The sequence below is a fragment of the Orbicella franksi genome, chromosome 9 (assembly GCF_964199315.1).
Source record: "Orbicella franksi chromosome 9, jaOrbFran1.1, whole genome shotgun sequence".
NCBI lineage: Eukaryota > Metazoa > Cnidaria > Anthozoa > Scleractinia > Merulinidae > Orbicella > Orbicella franksi.
In genome coordinates, this window is record NC_138153.1 from 9,096,819 (window position 1) to 9,114,135 (window position 17,317).

Genomic DNA, 17,317 nt, shown 5'->3' on the forward strand with positions numbered 1-17,317 from the left:
TATAGGATTACGATAATCGATACTGTTTTAGTTTTAGTTTTATTTTACAAGAGCTTTTGCAACACTGTATGACTGTATTTATGGTCATGCAAATAAAGCTAGTTGTTCTTTTGAAATCAAATGAAACTAAAACAAAAAAACGCGTGCGCTTACCATATTTGAAGAGCACGGTATAATTGCTGATACCATGATGGCTAAGCCAATGAAATCTCTTAAATTGCATAATCAATTTCCTAGTTTTTAATAATCAATGTTATTTTCAAATCCAAAATGATTAAGTTTATAACAATCGGTGATTCTCTTTTTGTTGCTTTATACGTAAGTGTGAAACAGAGAGTTGATGACGTCTGAGAAAAACACAGACATATTAGTAACATCCTTTGAGCGTCTTAAACAACTTTTTTTATATAGTTACAAGCATGCCTCATTCTTCGTCTTAGTAGATATCTCTTTATCCTCCGTTTTTGAAGCACGAGTTTTATATCGCTTCGACTTCTTGCTCATCATTGAGGTGAATTGACGATGGATCTTGCTGTTCAAGCTAATGTACAACCATGGGTTAATGGCGCTGTTGTTGTAGCCAAACCAATAGCAGACTGTCTGGACAATTGGTAAATCTTTGGTTGTTACTGCTAAGTACAGCTGAGACACCTGCCCGGGAAGCCAACAGAAAGCAAACGCTGTGAAAACGATGATGAGCATTCGGACAACCTTTCTCTTGGTCTGTTGCTGTCGTTGGTGATTTCGAATGAGACCATCCCCTGGTGTCTTGTGGGACCACAACTTACGAGCAGTAATGGCGTAGAGAACGGAAATGATACTTACGGGCAGCAAATAGTTGATGACGAAAAAGTAAATGTAAACCCCACGAATGACTTTCGATGTTTCTCCCAAAATGGAAAACTTTGTTTTGCACATATATTCCGACTTTTTAGGATCCCATTCCAAAACTATAAAAACCGGAACGATAGACATCAACGCCATTGACAAGAGCCAGACGACTGGTGTAAGGACTTTGGGTTTTCGGAACCAAAGAAGGCGTCGGAATGGATAAACCACTGCATAAAATCTGTCAACCGCCATAAATGTCAGGCAAAGAATGGACGTGTTTATTGTGAAGAAAGCGATGTATATTACCGCTCTACACGTGATTTCTCCAATGACACCGGTCAGTGGCCACACGCCGTCCATATAAAAACCGGAAATAGTGTAAGGTATCACAACCAAGGTGACCAGTAAATCCGCCACAGCATTATTGACAAACATGAAACTGGTCAGGGATCTTGCCTCCGGTTTCTTCCACACGATGTAGATTAGAAGAATGTTTCCAGACAGGGAAGCAATCATGGTGATGGCATATATGATGGTAAATATGATTGTTGCGGGGGATTCCATCTTTTATTTTGTGTTAATGTTTCCTGGTGATAGAAAAAGAAAAAGAAGGCTTCAATACACTCTTTTTCTCATGTGAATATTGTTTTTCCCGCCCAGGCTGAGTATTCTTATTTTTGTTAATTTTAGGTTAAAAATATGCTTGAGAATATTCTTCAATTCGGTTAAAGGGATACAAAGTGAATTGTGTAGACTCGACGTCGGATTATCCGTTCTATCATGAATTTTATGGCGTTGAAGTAGTTTTAGAGCCAAACTGCAGGCAGTAAAGCTTGATATGACACACGTAACTTCTTGCGGAAATGTTATAAGCATTGAGTATTTAACTTTTGCCGAGTTTGTTGTTTTTTGGCTAGTTTTGCCGTTTAGAGAAAAGACGATTTTTATGCGGGTTAGTTAAAAACGGATAAGTGTATTATATTTACAAAGTTTCGACACCAAAAATTATATTCTTTTCAAAACCTCAGCCTCAGGTTTATTTTTAAAATATTCTTAAAATTTCGTAAATTTCAGCCTCGATATTCTTATAAAATGTGTTCTAATAAAGAAAAAAAAAGAGTATACTATGGAATTGTTGCACGACGACACTAATTCGGCTGCGCAAGAGACTAGACTACTCGAGTCAATACACGGGCTTGGCAAGTTGTAAGTTTGACTTATACAACGTAGGCATTTTTTTAAAGTTCTCCGCGTAAGCTTTTTACAAGCGACAATCTTGACCGTCTAAATTGCCTTGCATCAAATGAGAGGTAACATTACAAGGCATTACATTGACGGCCGCATACATTTAATGAAGGTTCATAGTGAATCACTTTGGTTCATGTTTCTTTGCCCTTGCTACGTTTGGCGTTTCTTTCTTTCGATTGCCAGCGAGATAATAAACTTTATTAAATTCAAGTTTCTCAAACCAGGCTAAAAATATCATGCAGACGGTCAAACGGATTAAAACGTAATTGGATTGAAATTTCAGTCGGGGTTATGAAGATGTTGAGGTTTGACCCCGAGCCCAAATTCATCATGTAATCGCGGAAAAATTCCAGCCATCTAACTGAGCTGAGATTCCCAGCCTTGAAGAGGTCGAAGACAATCAAGTCAACAGGACGCACCAGCTAGTTTGCGGGTGCGCCAAGAAAACAAACTGATAGCAAAGTAAAAATGTACATTTGCAAAACAAAAAATATTAACTAAACTAAGATTATCTAACTACTGTAAAATATCTAAAACTGTATAAGAATGTAAAAAATTTAGAGAAATTGTACAGATAAAAACGAAATTTTCAGATTCTTGGATTGTGTACCTCTATAATAAACTGTGAAACGAGAGAAACTATATTGAAGGTAACGCATGCGGCAAAAATTAGCAAAAGTGAGGTGGAGAATCTAGCCTGAAATCTTTTGACCCACAGTTGTGGTTTTGGTTGTTGCGAAGACTTTCTGAAAAGTCCTTCGTCTTGTTTATTCAGTACCCTGAAATTCATGAGGTCGACTTGTGGCAAGTCTAGTTGTTGCGTTGGGGTTGTTCGATTTGTTTTTCTTTCTCCCTTTGTTTTTCTCGTTCACATTAACTGTTTAAGACCCATCTTTTGCCACACTCAGCGCTGAACAGTCTGTCAGTAGAATCGATTATCGGTCGACCGGGAGGAAATCGACGCTAGGAACAGTCTATTTTTTTCTTTTAAGTTTGTGACTGGCGATCTGTGAATGTCACGGACAGCATGTTAGAGAGCTCATTCAAAATACGGGCACGTTGATCCTTTAAATCTAAATATTCGCTCGAGGTAAGATCTTTCAGAATCCGTAACCGACAAAAGGTAGGTGACCCTTCTGGGCTGCCGTATATTTCCACATGCAAGCTGATTTCGTGCAGACGATATACTTCAAAGTAGGTTAATTCATGATGGCATGAAAAGGGCGATGAGTCTTTGGAATCGATACCCCCAATACAAGCATTAGCTTCCCCCTACCCCCTTCCCCTACCCCACGCTATATCACAAGAATAGGTTTTGATGTTATCTTTAACTCTATGCACTATGACGGGAGTAAAGTTCAAGTAGCTTATAAATTGATCATGACCAGATGGGCTCCTGTCACGAAACTGAAAAAAAAAAAAAAAAAACCAGGATTCCCGGCGGTGAGATATTCTTGCACAAAGGACTTTTAAAACCCTGAGAGCAGATACGGATATCATGCTTAACCTCAAGACAAGAACGTAAGTCTTCATCAGGGGTGCAACCACTCAGGAGAGTTGATGCGCTACAAAGAAGCTCAGAGACGCTTCAAAACGGCCTGAGACGCGGGCAAACACTAACTACAAGGCAACAAGGTAGGATTTACACAAGATTACATTAAAATAAACACTACTCGTAAGCATATAGTCACGTTCGTATCCGTTTCGTGTCATGAGTCACCTGTGGATTGCGTGGATAGTGAGTCCAGTTGCTGTCAATGGTGACCAGGCGAGACGATTCCCTGATTTGCTCATATATTTTACAGCTGTCGGATAGTTGGTTTAGGCGGGTTAAGGCCTTCACACAAGCCTCGACAAGATCGTACGCTGTATGATGTTTTGTCACGATCGAATTTGGTTTTTGTCCAATTTCCTTGGGGTCTGCTTTTGTTTCGTTTGTCCCATTTGAGAGTTTTAAACTTCTCAACTTCTCTTCTTTTGTGGAGCTCAAGATCGTAAAGTCAAATTTTTAAAGGGCTTGCGTCTCTGTTTATCCATTTCTTCACACGATTGATTTTCCCGGCTGTGAAAACTTGATATAACTAAGTAAGCCTGGAAAAATGCCTTCGTTATAAAAGTCTTATAACATATTCTTTATTAACGAAAACCTCAGCTATACCGAGCTTGTAAAAAATATCAATCATGACCGCGGGAGAAGGCTTGATTTCCGCGCGGGTTCCTTTCCCGAACAGCGGCTGGTAATCGAGCCTATGGGAGGTACTTCCATGTGAAAAGGTCGGGGTACATGGGGACGATGCTCGTCGTCTCACTCAGTGGTGTAAATCACGGCTTTTGCTCTCAGTAAGGGTGTTCAGAGCGAAACGCGTACCTTATAGGGTTGCACTCAAAGAAATAACAAATGCACCCTGTTATGTCCGTTTTACAGTAAAGTGTCAAAGAAAGCTCCGCAAACCTCGCCCGGATTGGTCTCTTTTAGGAGTTTAATTCAAATTTTCCGATGAGCATTTCCTTTCACACACGTGAGCCATTCAGCATGCCAACACATCAACGTTGCCTTCTGGCACAACGTGACAAGCAGCTGCATTCTTCAGTATCACTAGCAAAGAATTAGCCTAAGATGCCGAGACAACAACTTCCCTGCAAATAGCGGGCGGTATGTAGTGTCTGCGATGCAGACTACCAGAGAGTTAGATAAAAGAAGGAATTTCGTCTGAGTTGACGTGTTCAGCATTAACCCTCAGACGCGTGATATTGGTTTCGACTTCTGGGTTGTGCTCATCACAAAGAGGATTTCATTATGCCAAATTATGTTTATTTAAACTCGATTCACGAGCCCGTTCCACCCCGAGCGGGCTCCTTTCCCAAACAGCGGCTGGTAATCTAGCCTCGTGTTTATTATATCACAGTTAAATCTGGGAGTTATAAACAGCAATGACCACAGAATGTCACGGAGTTATCGTGGCACTACAAAATACAGAACCTGGTTGGCCCGCTGTGCGGGAACCAGCAGCATTCAAATAATTTCGGGAACAAAATGCACTGATTTTGAACATAAATTTTTCAACGTTTGCGGTTTCAAAGAACTTCTCGAGCATGAACAGTCAAATTCCAGAAAGATTACGAAGTTCACGGTTTGTTGCTCTCCACGAATTATAACAATGATATCACAGCTATGTGCAATAAACTGGCTTGAATTGAAACATGCATCTGTCGAGTATAAAAACGTGATGCAACATTACTAGGACACAAAACGTAGAGGACGTTGGCGGTTTAGATGGAGTTTAATAGCCCTGATTACAGGAAGGAACATGCAAATTCCGTGCAATATTCAGGAGCAAACAGCTATATCATGACAAACACGTATTAAGCATCCGTGAGGCGCATGATAGAGGTAAATTTAAAAAAAAAACCAGTTACCTTGGCGATCAGCCCCGTTGAAGGAACCCAACATTTGAACAAGAAGCTCACAAGTCATTAGAGGTGAGGCCGATTATTCAGCTTGCTCTTGTCTCACGTCGTGATAAAGCAGCGTTGATTTCCACGGACCTCCTCGACTTAAAATATACCACTGGTTTAGATCTCTAGTTTTGATGTGATTGACATCACAATTGTTGTTTAACGATGCGAGAGCTTCGCTTGGAAACGAACTTCAACGTCTCATTATCGCAGTGAAGTGTTTTTGCTGCCTAAAGATTATTTCGTCAACCTTCATCGATTTTGGATTGAGTTTCAATGATTTGCCGTAACGCATTGTTCCCAAGCACCCGTTTTTGAAAATCTGGATTGGACTGGGTTTGTGAAACATGGATTTGTAAGAGTAGGATTTGTAAAACGTGGATTTGTATGACGCGGATTTGTAAAACGTGGATTTGTAAAACGGACTGCCGGTATAAACAAACAAAATGGCATATGTTTATTTGTTTGTCTGCCACTTAGTCAATAGGCCAATTGCGATATACATTAAAATTCTACGTTGGCGCCAGGGCGTAAAGGAATAAACCAACAGAAATCGTCCATTCATTCCTTGACTCAATGTGATTTCTTTAGTTTTTTCCCCTTAACCTCAGAATTTAACCTTTAGAATCTGCAGTTATCAAATTGGCCGATTATCGCGCAATATTAAATTTGAGGCTATCTGTCAGTTTTCTGTTAAAATTTTTGCCCTTTGTCAGTTGTACATTGATCCTTTGGCAATCGGTTTCCTCGATAGAAAACCTTCAGATTCTCTTGATTCAGAATGTGCCGCTACGATCTCGAGTGTTTGCTCGAGCTCCAGTTAATTTTCATGAAAAATAGATGAATTACGGATTTCCGTAAAATTTTTTATGTCTGACTTTATTCTCACCCGGGTCTAGCAAAGTTTGTTATTATATGGATTGTGTTTGTAGTCGACATAACGCGCGCCTGCAAAAGAAAAGCAAAAAGCCATATAATAAAAAATTAATTAACCTCGACCTATCGGTCTTCACGGGGTAATCTCAAAGTACTACAAGGTCTCAGTTTGAGATTATCCCATAAAGACCTTGACCGAATAATGTAATTTGCTGAAGTGATGTCAGGTAGTCTCTTTATTTAAGAAGCTCATTCATTATTCATCAACAAAGTGAGGGTTGGAGGAACTTTTGTTTTGGTGGGTAGTGTAGAATCCCCGACCTAGATACGACATGACAGACACGGATAAAACAACAACGAAACACGTGTAATAATCCAACCCGTTTTCTCGCGCCCCTTAAATTATTCAAGAGAGCAAAAACTATGCAATATCTGTGCTACATCATGTAGACCAACACGAAACATCCTACAGGTGGAAGGGGGAAAGCTGCCTGATCATGGAAGGAAGATAAGTGAATGAATGAATCCATCTATCCATCTTTTACATATTTACAATCATGGCCATAAGTTGTTGGGACACCTCCGCTTTTGCGCGCAAAACCCCACGATTTTAACTACGTCCTTGACGTTTTAGGAAAAGATGAATAGCAGCAAGTATAATAGACCCCCACCCCCTGAGCAATGTTGAAAGAAAATGAAGCTATTCTGAAGAGTAGATCGGATGTGGTCAAAAAAGAAAAAGGGAAAATAGAATGTGGCTAGACAGTTGCGTTGGAAGCGAACGTGATTGCTGAAAAATCGTAATTATTGGAATAAGACGTGAATATCTATGTTATGGTCACTTTAGTTGGAGAAGACTGTTCTAGGAGGCAAACAATTCTTGAAACGTGGCTATTCGGAAGCTATTACCAAGGTTTTTTTGTTGTTGTTGTTGTTTTCAAGATTTTTACCAACATTGACAGGGGAAGAGGGGTAGGCGGGCTTACGCGGTCTTGGTCTTAAGAGAGGCTGCCTGTGAAGTCATCTGCCATAAACTGTCCCAACACTTATGACCAGGCTTGTACCTTTTACCAATCCACGTTTTACAAACCAATCTATGTTTTGGAATCCAGTCCAGTCCATATTTTACAAGCATGATTGATCAGTTATTAGCAGCTAATTTCTAACTTATGTGGCGCAGAGTATAGCTCTTTCCTGAAAATACTCCAAAACTCTTCAGTGTGCGGGCTTAGCCTCCCATGAACTATTTCAGTCTCTTTGTCGGTCTCTATGGTTTGATTAGAATGCGCGCCTGGCGCAAGCATGCCGCTTGAGTTTGGCGTATAGTACATGTCTTCTGGAGTTTAGAAAAGAAACCTGAAAGCTCATAGACGGCCATTGATGCAATCGGAAGCTGGGTGCAGACTTGCAATAGAGGGGGAAATAAAGCAATAGTGTTTCATCAGCTTAATGCAGTAATTATGAGAAGAAGTCGCGTGGCAAAGGTGGCTTGTCAACAGACAAGTACACTGTACAAGTTCACCTCTTGATTACGAGGTTATGCCTGTTTTTTGAAAATTCAATTTTGTTAGAAAAGCTCTTTCACTGCCTTTACGGAATACTAATCATTTTTTGCAATCATTTTTTTTTTCTTTTTTGTTTTGTTTTTCTTTCTTTTACCACAATGGTGCTTTTTGCTTCTTTTCATTTTCACGTCAGCATATACAATTTCAATACGATAGCGTTAATACTTTAATTTGTAGATACGGCAGAAGGTTTCTGTTTTTTTTTTTTTTACTACTGACTGGGGAACTAACCCACCGAAACATTTTGGTTATGTAATTCATGCACAGTACATGTATGAGCGCGAAACAAACGATTCTGCACGGTCGTGGACCTTCCATCTAATCTTAGCATCTTTGTTTGCTATTTTGTAATGTTTCTGTGCGTCATAGCCTTTTCCCTCAATTAACTATGGGCTTGCTAATCTTTTTATCGGGAACTTGTTAATAAACTTCAAATATAAATATTCAAGTAAACAAATAAAAATATGTAAATTATCACCTCATAAATTAACGTAATGGAAAATGCCTTCGTACATCATAACAGTTCTTTTGAAAACGTCTTAGTCGTTGAAATTAACGCTTTGTGGTTGAATTAGTCATTTATTGAACAGGAATATTCCAAAGGCCGGTGACGATTTCTTCTTGATTATTCGAATAAATTTCGTTCAGAAAGTTTGCGTGAAATTTGTGATATAACCTGGAATAGTTAAGTTAAATATTCAACAACCATTGGCAGCGACTTAGCAGCGATTCTTCCCATATCAGCAGAGCAAGGGCATTTGAAGACCGGGCACAAGAAACTCTCTTCGGATTATTACTTTGTCTCGAAAGAAAAAATCAGTAAGCCTTAAATGGCAAAAAAAAAAAAATTAAGACAGAAAAAGATGTTTCGATTCACGTAGAACTCGAGTATACACAAGTACAAAGAAGGAAAACGAAGGAGACAATTGAAATTCATCACAACGTAATATTAACGCTGAATATAAAAAGGGCTCTTAAATACCTTTTGTCGCCTAAGTTAGAAACCGCACCAGTCAACTGGAACAATTTCACGCTACAATCCAAAACGATTTAAGACGCTGCTCAGGCTTAGCTTGTCACTGGTGATGAATGTTTGTCTCCCTTTTTGCATTTATTAGCAATAGCTGAATTTACCTATCGCTGGCAACACCTGCCTGCCTCCCGGACCGCTATCATGTAACAACAACTCAAGCAAATTTTAAACGGGCGCCTGTTTAAATGTGTATTCGACCTTTTTGGCATCCGATCTGCTAGGGATTCACTGATGATTGTCAGCTTCGGTTATTAATTGATAACGTACGTAGGAAAAAGAAAATTACGGGGCTTAGTGGCTTTTGGGCATCTCAACTTGCTTGCGATGCAGCCATACGTCTCCGGCTGTGTACTTCTAGACTCACTTTTATCCATGCCACCCTACGTCTAAACGAATGTTGTACAAACTTAATTAATGCTCTCCCTTTTAATGGAGCGTACTAATTTGAAACGGAGATCATTTGTGCCGATATTTGTCACTCGAACACTCGCTCTCCGAATTGTTTAAAATTTAAGTCAGCTTATTCCACTGAATTAACTCTATGCACTGATGAACAGAATTAAAGAAATGACACGAAACAACAGTTTGCTAGGAATTAAATTTGAGTGACAGATGTCTTGGCAAACACATTAAGGTAAATATTATTTCAATGCAAACGAGGAATACGAGCGGCGTTTTTATTCAGATTCTTATATGACTCGTACCCTGGATCCGGTTACTGTCATCAATTTTAAGAGATGGCTTCAGCGATACAATCTTCTTCGATGGCAAGTAGCGCAAGCAACAACACAAACGCAACTGCTCGTCCAATTATGGGCCGAAAATTACGAGTTGCTGTAGAGCGGGGAGTCAAGAACATGAAGCGTGGTGAGAGTTAAACTCTCGCATGAAATATAATAAAATACTTAATTGAGAAATATAGATCTTGTAACTTATATTTCAATCAGTGACGTTTTTTGCCAAAATTTGGAGCTTGCGACATTTTTGCCAATATTTTTCTTCGCGAAAAATTGGAAATATTTCCTAGTGCGACCCGACCCAAAGTTGATGGCGAAAAAAGGCGAAACTGGTGATTGCAAAAGGCGAAAATAAAAGTTTTAAAATTCTGGAAATTAGCTACAGGTGCGATCGCTTTATTTATGCGCTGCATGGCATAAATTATAAAGTCGCCGTTTTTCGAAAATTATAAGCAAATTGTGGAAAATGATGGCACAGCGCTTGAGTTAATTGGCAAGGGTAAGCTTTTAACACCCCACAAGCTACTATTTAATGCAAAGTCTCCGTTTTAACATCATTGTGAATGTCTTTCATGGGTAGGGCAGGCAATTTTGTTTTCTCGGAAAAATATTACTAGAGAGGTAAGAAAATAATTTTCAATTTTTCTAGCCTTGCATATAGGAGAGGGGGGTATAATTATAATATTTTAATTACTTTTTTATGCTGATATGATGTTGATTTGAATTATTTATTTTTATCTTCATATGTGTAAAACATATGTGTGAACTGTCGCAGCCCTTAACCATCTTTTGCTTAAAAGGTGGTACTTTACCTGAAATATGCATTTTTTGGCACTGTTGTCACAACCCTCACTGAAGAGCTAATGGCTAGCAAATTACCAAAATGTATATTTTAATGCACCAAGCTCTCAAAGTACCATATGCTGTGTATGACCCCTATTCACTTGAGATTTTATTTTTGTGTACAATTTAAAGAAGAAAAAAACGTCTTTTTACTATTATTCCAAAGTCAACAACTTGCCAGCTGATATGAATGACGGATTTTGCAAAATTCGAAAATGCGAAGCCCTGACACCCATCTAAAGTTGCCCAATCTAAATTGTCAAACATTTATTTTGATAACTTCTATGCTAAGAATTCTGTGGCAAATTCCCTCATTCGTATACTCAGTGAGACCTAGCAATCCTGCAAGTGCGAATGTCCAAAAACTCAAAAATAGTTCGGTAAGGCTTTAAAAATAGAATTTGCCCTACTGTTGCATATAAGTGGTTCGTAGTAAAATTAAAAACGCTACGTAAAGTTTTTTTTCTTCAAATATCTTGGTATTTCCGAGAAAAAACGACATTATCGACTTCACGTCCAGACATCAATCTAACGAGTTTTAATTGGGCTGAAAATTGACCATTTTAATTCGATTCGCATTTCGCAACTATCACGGAGCGCTGAAGAGTTGCAATACAACCAGCTTTTTAAAGAACTATTCCTTGTCCAAAAAGCACAATTTCAAGAAGACTGGATTAATCTAATTATTTCCCATAAACAAAACCAGAGTGTTCTCTAATGTTGAGTTAGTCGGTTGGTGAAATGTGCCAGCCATATCTCGGAATTCCAAAAGATTTTAGATTCTAACTAGGATAGGTCTTTCGATATATGTAAAGTTTACTTTGGGCAAATGATTAGACTTTCGAAATACCTTTCACTTATTACTCAGCAATAATTAGCTAACTGGAGAAATAATTTTTGGTTATATAAAGGATTTAAGTGGGCGCAGCATGTTTTTTTTTTTAAAGTTTCACTCAATGAAAACATTTGCCCTTATATTTTCGATAAATTGTTGATCTGGTTATATTGACTAATAAGCTGATGGGATTAAAAGCTACTCGCTAACGAGCAGTTTTTGTTTACTATCATAAATAAGAAAAGAGTGCATATGTTGCGTGTGTGGCAGTTGTTTCAATCTAATTCTGACGAGGTTTCTCTCTTTCTTTCTTTTTTCTTTGAACTTCCATAACTGGCTGGGAGAGGGCTGAATCCCTTCTCCTCCTTTCAGTAACTTCAAGAATTAATGCTTAAGAAATTATTACGAATGGGACTTTGAAGTCCCAAACTGTCTCCTTTATTGAAAACACCATGGGACGATGGCGTCACATCAGATAATATGGTAATTACTTCACAACATTCAAACAACCACCTTCTTTAATCCACCATCTCGATTTTCCCAAAAATTGTAAACAAAAAAAAAACATCAAACATCACCAAAACTGACTCACTATTTTGTTTTGTATCCATAATGATATATTAACAGAACTTCCCGTCAGAATCGCATCAGCTCGAATGCGAGGAGCATCTAATCCCTGCAACATTCTTTTTTTTTTTGTTTTTTTTCCAACTTGAAGTACAGCATATACATACACTGGTCACTATTACAGTACATTGAAAATCATGTACAATCAGTTTCATGCAAAATAGCTAAAACTATGGAAATAAGTTTGAAAACGAAACTCTGGCGAGATGAGCTGATTTTCGAGAATTTTATACTGTTTATAGAACTAGCGAAAACTTTTAAATAGTTTGCAAAATAAGCAAAAGGCTTCTTACCAGGCAAAACAAAATCCTAGCCCAGCGTTAAGATCATAGTCGATTTGGGCCAGCCGCGAGTAGCGCAGAGTTGGTTAATTTACAATTAATTCAAGGTTACAGTATATCTTCGGGTCGGCAATTTTCTTCAAATTTGGATTTTTGGGTCAAAGTAGAGGTCGAAGAATAATCCCTAATTTCTGAAAAAAAAATTGGAAAAGGCTCAATATTGGCGGAGAAATGGCGGTTTTACGTTTTCACCGGAAGTAAAAGTTTACCTCTTGATTGACAGCCCTGTGGTGCGTATGCAATCAACCGAGACGATTTTCGCGGGAATTACCTGTATGGATGTCACGAATTGACTACTCAGTTGATCAGCATTGTTGTTCTGACTACCCAGCATCTTTGGTATTAGGTGTAACTCTATTAAGTTATAAGTAAACATAGACCACGTTAAAACCATGGACCAGTTCGAAAAAGCGAAAACAGCGAAGAACGAATGAAAATACATCAATGAGTGAAGAAGCGAAAGTTCGCCACGCGGATGAAGCTATAGCTATCGTATAATTAAGGCGGGCAAAATATTCGTGGTAAGAGAAAAGAAAGGTTCTGTAAAAATTTCGGAACTTCACAGCAATAACAGGGATGTTGACAGAGACTCTTTTGATGAGTCCGATATCGACGAATCGCCGGACTCATTGAGACCATTTGAAACATTATCCATGCACAGTTGACCACACACAGTTGCTCCCCGGGCTCTCTTTTGTTTGTTTTCTTCGCTCAGCCACTCTTGCGTTCGTATCCAATTTAGTCTTCCCCAATTTGCCAGAGCAGCTTCAAGAAAAACCGAGCTACAGAAAAATTATCTCTCCGCCTTCGATTCCTTGAGCGCATTGCGAAACACAAGAGTTTTTTCAGAGAGTCGTGCGTAAATTTCACCAGGAGGTTAACGGTAATAAACTTTCCCTGCACTGACTGGCTCAGTTATCTGAGAACCCAGTTGAAGGCGCTTGTGGGCGGAATTTGTTTGCGAAGCAGAAGATTTTTCTTAGCGCTGTTTTCTCGAATAAATTTTTTCACTTGAAGCAGACACTTTAACGAGTTATAACTCAAAGGGAATTTCTTCAATTGCCCTCAAATTTGGACAGTAGCTAGTTTAACATATAAACTACAAAAGTGTGTCTGGGAATTGTTAATTTCGAAATACCTTTTCTTCGACAGAGATTTTTGTACGATTACTCCACATTCTTTTAATCCTATTTCGAAAATGTTCTGTAACTTTTTACTGCAATTGAATATGCCAAAACGCAAACACATTTTTAAGTGCTTTGGGCCCTGAAACCAAGGAAAAAATTAAATTGGCGAAAACGAAATTCGCTTTGACTTGTAGCTTTCGAAAGGTGATTCGGGCGCTCGCATTTAGTGGTCGTGAAAAATTCGACAATTAATTTTATTTCAAAATTCTTGGTATAGTTTGATAGCCAGCTCTATAAGCTTTAATTTGATATAGGGGTTTAGGTATCTACAGCTTAAACTGCACGCGCTACATCGCTTGCACGCGAGACACCCCTGAAGGTATACTGTAACCTTAATAAACGAGGGCGCGACTGCACATATTTTGTAAGCTTCCAGCCTTCATAGAACACTTTATGTAACAAAAAATACAGTGTAGATGTTCCATTTATCTATTGTTATTGACTTAAATCTAAACAGACTTTTGCCACTTTTTTGTGAAATTGTTGAGCACGAAGTACGAAGGCAAATATATCTGTTGTTCCATCTCAATTCTAACAATTGCAAGCTCTTGACACAAGTACCGATGGAGTTGAAGTTTTTCTTGCATTTGTTTTATGTTTCTCTCTATCGTCTACCTCAGAACAGAATTGAAATATACTTTTTGTTAAAATAAACTTGATAATTTCTTTTTAATGCAGTTGTCTTTGCCAACACTCTGTCGCTAAACACAATAAAAGAACCTCTGAACTGAAAAGAGGGAAATGTCATATATAATTTGAAATGTTTCTTTATAGTATGCCTGCTTAATAGTATGCCTGCCACTATTTTTTCCTTTATGTGTTCTTTAAAAGTATCTTCACTTAAAGCGAGCTGAACAAAGTATTTCTTTCTATCTAAACAGGAACATGTATAAGCGTTGCACAGTCTAGGCCAACTAAAATGGAGTGCATGTGATCAATGGAACATGATAAAAAATACTAGCAAGTATCCGCGCAAAATTTCAACAACATTCAACTGTTCTTACCGACACTCAGGAAAACATCCGTGTGCACACTCAGGAAAACATCTCGCAACGTCTCGGCCGATGAGTGGTTCGTTAAAAACTTCGCACCTGCTTATAATACTTCTTAAGCCACTTCCAACATAATTGACTGTAGCGAGCTATCAAAATTCGTTTTTTCTTTTTTTTCTTTTGTTCTCAGAGTAGCATCTGTCAAATGTGCTTGATATTTTTCCATTCATGTTAAAGCGTGTTTATTCTTGCAAGTCTATTTCCGCCTTTCCTTGTGAAAATACAACACATCAATACAACACATCAATACAACACATCAATACGTATTTATCACTTAATACTAAATTTGAGCTCACAAACAAAATGACTACTACTTTAAATTACATGACAACAACCATCAAGCAGTGTTCGGCTCTTTATGGTTTACTTTTCGCTCAAAATAGTTCATAATCCATCAAGTGACTCCTTACCAGACTCACTATTTAGGCCTGTGCGTCACTTGTTTATTCTGTTTGCAATTATGATTCAAATTATGATTTGTAGTCTCGTTAATTTAAGTGGAGCAGAGGAACTTTACACACTTCAAATTCAGGTAGATTAAACCGCAAAATTTAATTGTAATCCAAAGGAACTTATTCCAGTTTAACCCTGATAAGTACCAGTAAACTCATACCCCTACGTTGTTACAAGTGAAAGGGAGAGGAAGAGAGGGTGCTGGGGGGAACCCTGGATAGAATATTATTTTCCCACGTTATTTTAAGATTCGCTACTTTCTCAGAACGTCAAAAAGTAACCTAAATTGATTAGAAATTACTCCAGAATGTTAGTGCAATTTTTTAAGAACTTATCCTACAATGCTAATCAAGAAAACTAGAACAAACCTTACAAGATGTCTCAAAACAAATGGAACTTCTGCACATAAAAATGCGGTTGCTACGGCAATTTCAAGTGACGAATACAAAGTGCTTAAGAGATATAACACAATTTGTGCAAGAAATGAATGAACAACTACTGAAGGTTTCAGCACTATAGAGTAAATTTTTACAAAATTCTGTAAAAAAAAAAAAAAACGCTAGGAAGTAGCTGGCTCTTTTCCTTTGCAAACTTATATGTATTCATCGCGAATATTGAGTCACAAAACTATCAACCAAGACGCGATTAAAACTACAGTTTACGTTTTATCTTCAAAGTAAAACAGACAATAAAAACTTCTTACCGGCCCTTCCACCCATCTTCAGGGTTTAAAATCTCACCAAGAAAGTGACACTACTTTTCTGTTCAGTTCAGTGTTAAAGATTAGCGATACAAGCAGCGCGCAATCTATCACTATCAGAAATCGAAGTCACATGCAAAAAAATGACAGCAGACTCAAAAAGATATTACTTTTTGTTGCACAATACCAGCTGTCAACACCAAACATCAATGAACTCTTAATTAATTAAATTTCGACCGAATCAACCACTACTCAGACGCTTTAAAAAAGTTATACCTTCAAAGAAAGGAAAAATGCTCTAAAATCCTCCTGCTCGTTAGAGCAAGAATTTAAAAAGTTTTTCAAATGTTTCACATCAGAAAAAGAATTTGGGTGGACAGATAGCTAGCTCTCAACACCGTACTTACTATTTCCTGTTGGGGATGTCGTCAGCGTCATCTTTTCACAATTTTATAAATGGCATCTTCCCACTGACGGGAGCCAAGATGTTTGCGGATGTCAGATTTTCATATTGTGTTGGATTTCGGAAGTTATAATGAGAGGTTGAATATTGTCGAATGTCGTATAGCACCTGTAAGCCCCATGAGCTGTCTGTAACCGCTTCGGCTTTTTCCTTTTTCACATTCGCTCTTGAATCTGCTTATCGCCTTAAGGATTTGGGCAAAAATATTTCGAATCGAACAAAACGCTTGTTTTGAATCCTTTCAAAATTCTCCTTTGTTTGTATAAGTAATCCTATGAATGCGAATGCAATTGAAGGGAGGGTTTCACGGCTCGGCGCATGTGCAAGCTACAACGTTGAACGTTCAACTTCATTGTTTATAAAACAATCGGAGGCGTGCGGATGACTTTTCCAAGAGAATTGCCATTGGCAGTTTGCTGTCATTCGCGAAAACTTAACGATAGCGGTGAGATTTCTCATTCGAATTTCTTTCGTTTGTTCCGACTTAATGCGTAAAGTACATTTTCATTTTGGCACCAACCACATCTATTTCAGTACGTAATCAACGACTGTAATTTTGTGAAATCAGAATGATAGCTTTTTTGCTGTTTGGCCTGACGGTTTATTCTGGACCAGACGTGTGAGCTGTCTACTCGCATCTGATTGGTTCATAAACAATGAAATTGGGTGAGTTACATCATGGTTTGCACGCGCGCTGAATCGCGAAACCATTCCTTTACAGATCTACAACTAAGAGTGATTTTGAATTTTCAAATATCACAAGTAGTAAAATTGTTCAAGCTTTCATACGATTATTCATTTGTTATATGACTGAGCAAATTATGAACGCGCGGACGCTAATTCACACTGCAGTGCAAATTAAAAATTAATGATAAATTTGCCCGCTCTAAGCCAATCACAAGTTTAATTTTTTGTTTATTTCATTAACCATTCGCTGCCTGTTTACATTTGGTCGCCAATAATGAAAGTTAGTCGCCAAAATATATTTAGATTATTATTGATAATTAATATTATCAGTAATAAAAAATTGTTTATATATTATCTTTAATATTTCTACCACTTGCCTTGAT

The 17,317-nt window shown here is 38.0% G+C and overlaps 1 protein-coding gene across 1 annotated transcript; it reads right to left on the reverse strand.

Annotated features, from left to right (window-relative positions):
- Nucleotides 1-46: 46 nt before the first annotated feature.
- Nucleotides 47-5,802, reverse strand: LOC145498392 (allatostatin-A receptor-like). Its single transcript, XM_081478320.1, has 2 exons — nucleotides 5,497-5,802; nucleotides 47-1,418 (listed from the first exon to the last, which is right to left on the reverse strand). Exon 2 carries the CDS (start codon nucleotides 1,393-1,395, stop codon nucleotides 412-414), a length of 984 nt encoding a protein of 327 aa, XP_081334446.1. The 5' UTR covers nucleotides 1,396-1,418; nucleotides 5,497-5,802; the 3' UTR covers nucleotides 47-411.
- Nucleotides 5,803-17,317: the final 11,515 nt, after the last annotated feature.

What these genes read in the sequence shown, in the direction of transcription:
- LOC145498392 (XM_081478320.1), bottom strand. Translation starts at nt 1,395, where the DNA reads ATGGAATCCCCCGCAACAATCATATTTACCATCATATATGCCATCACC.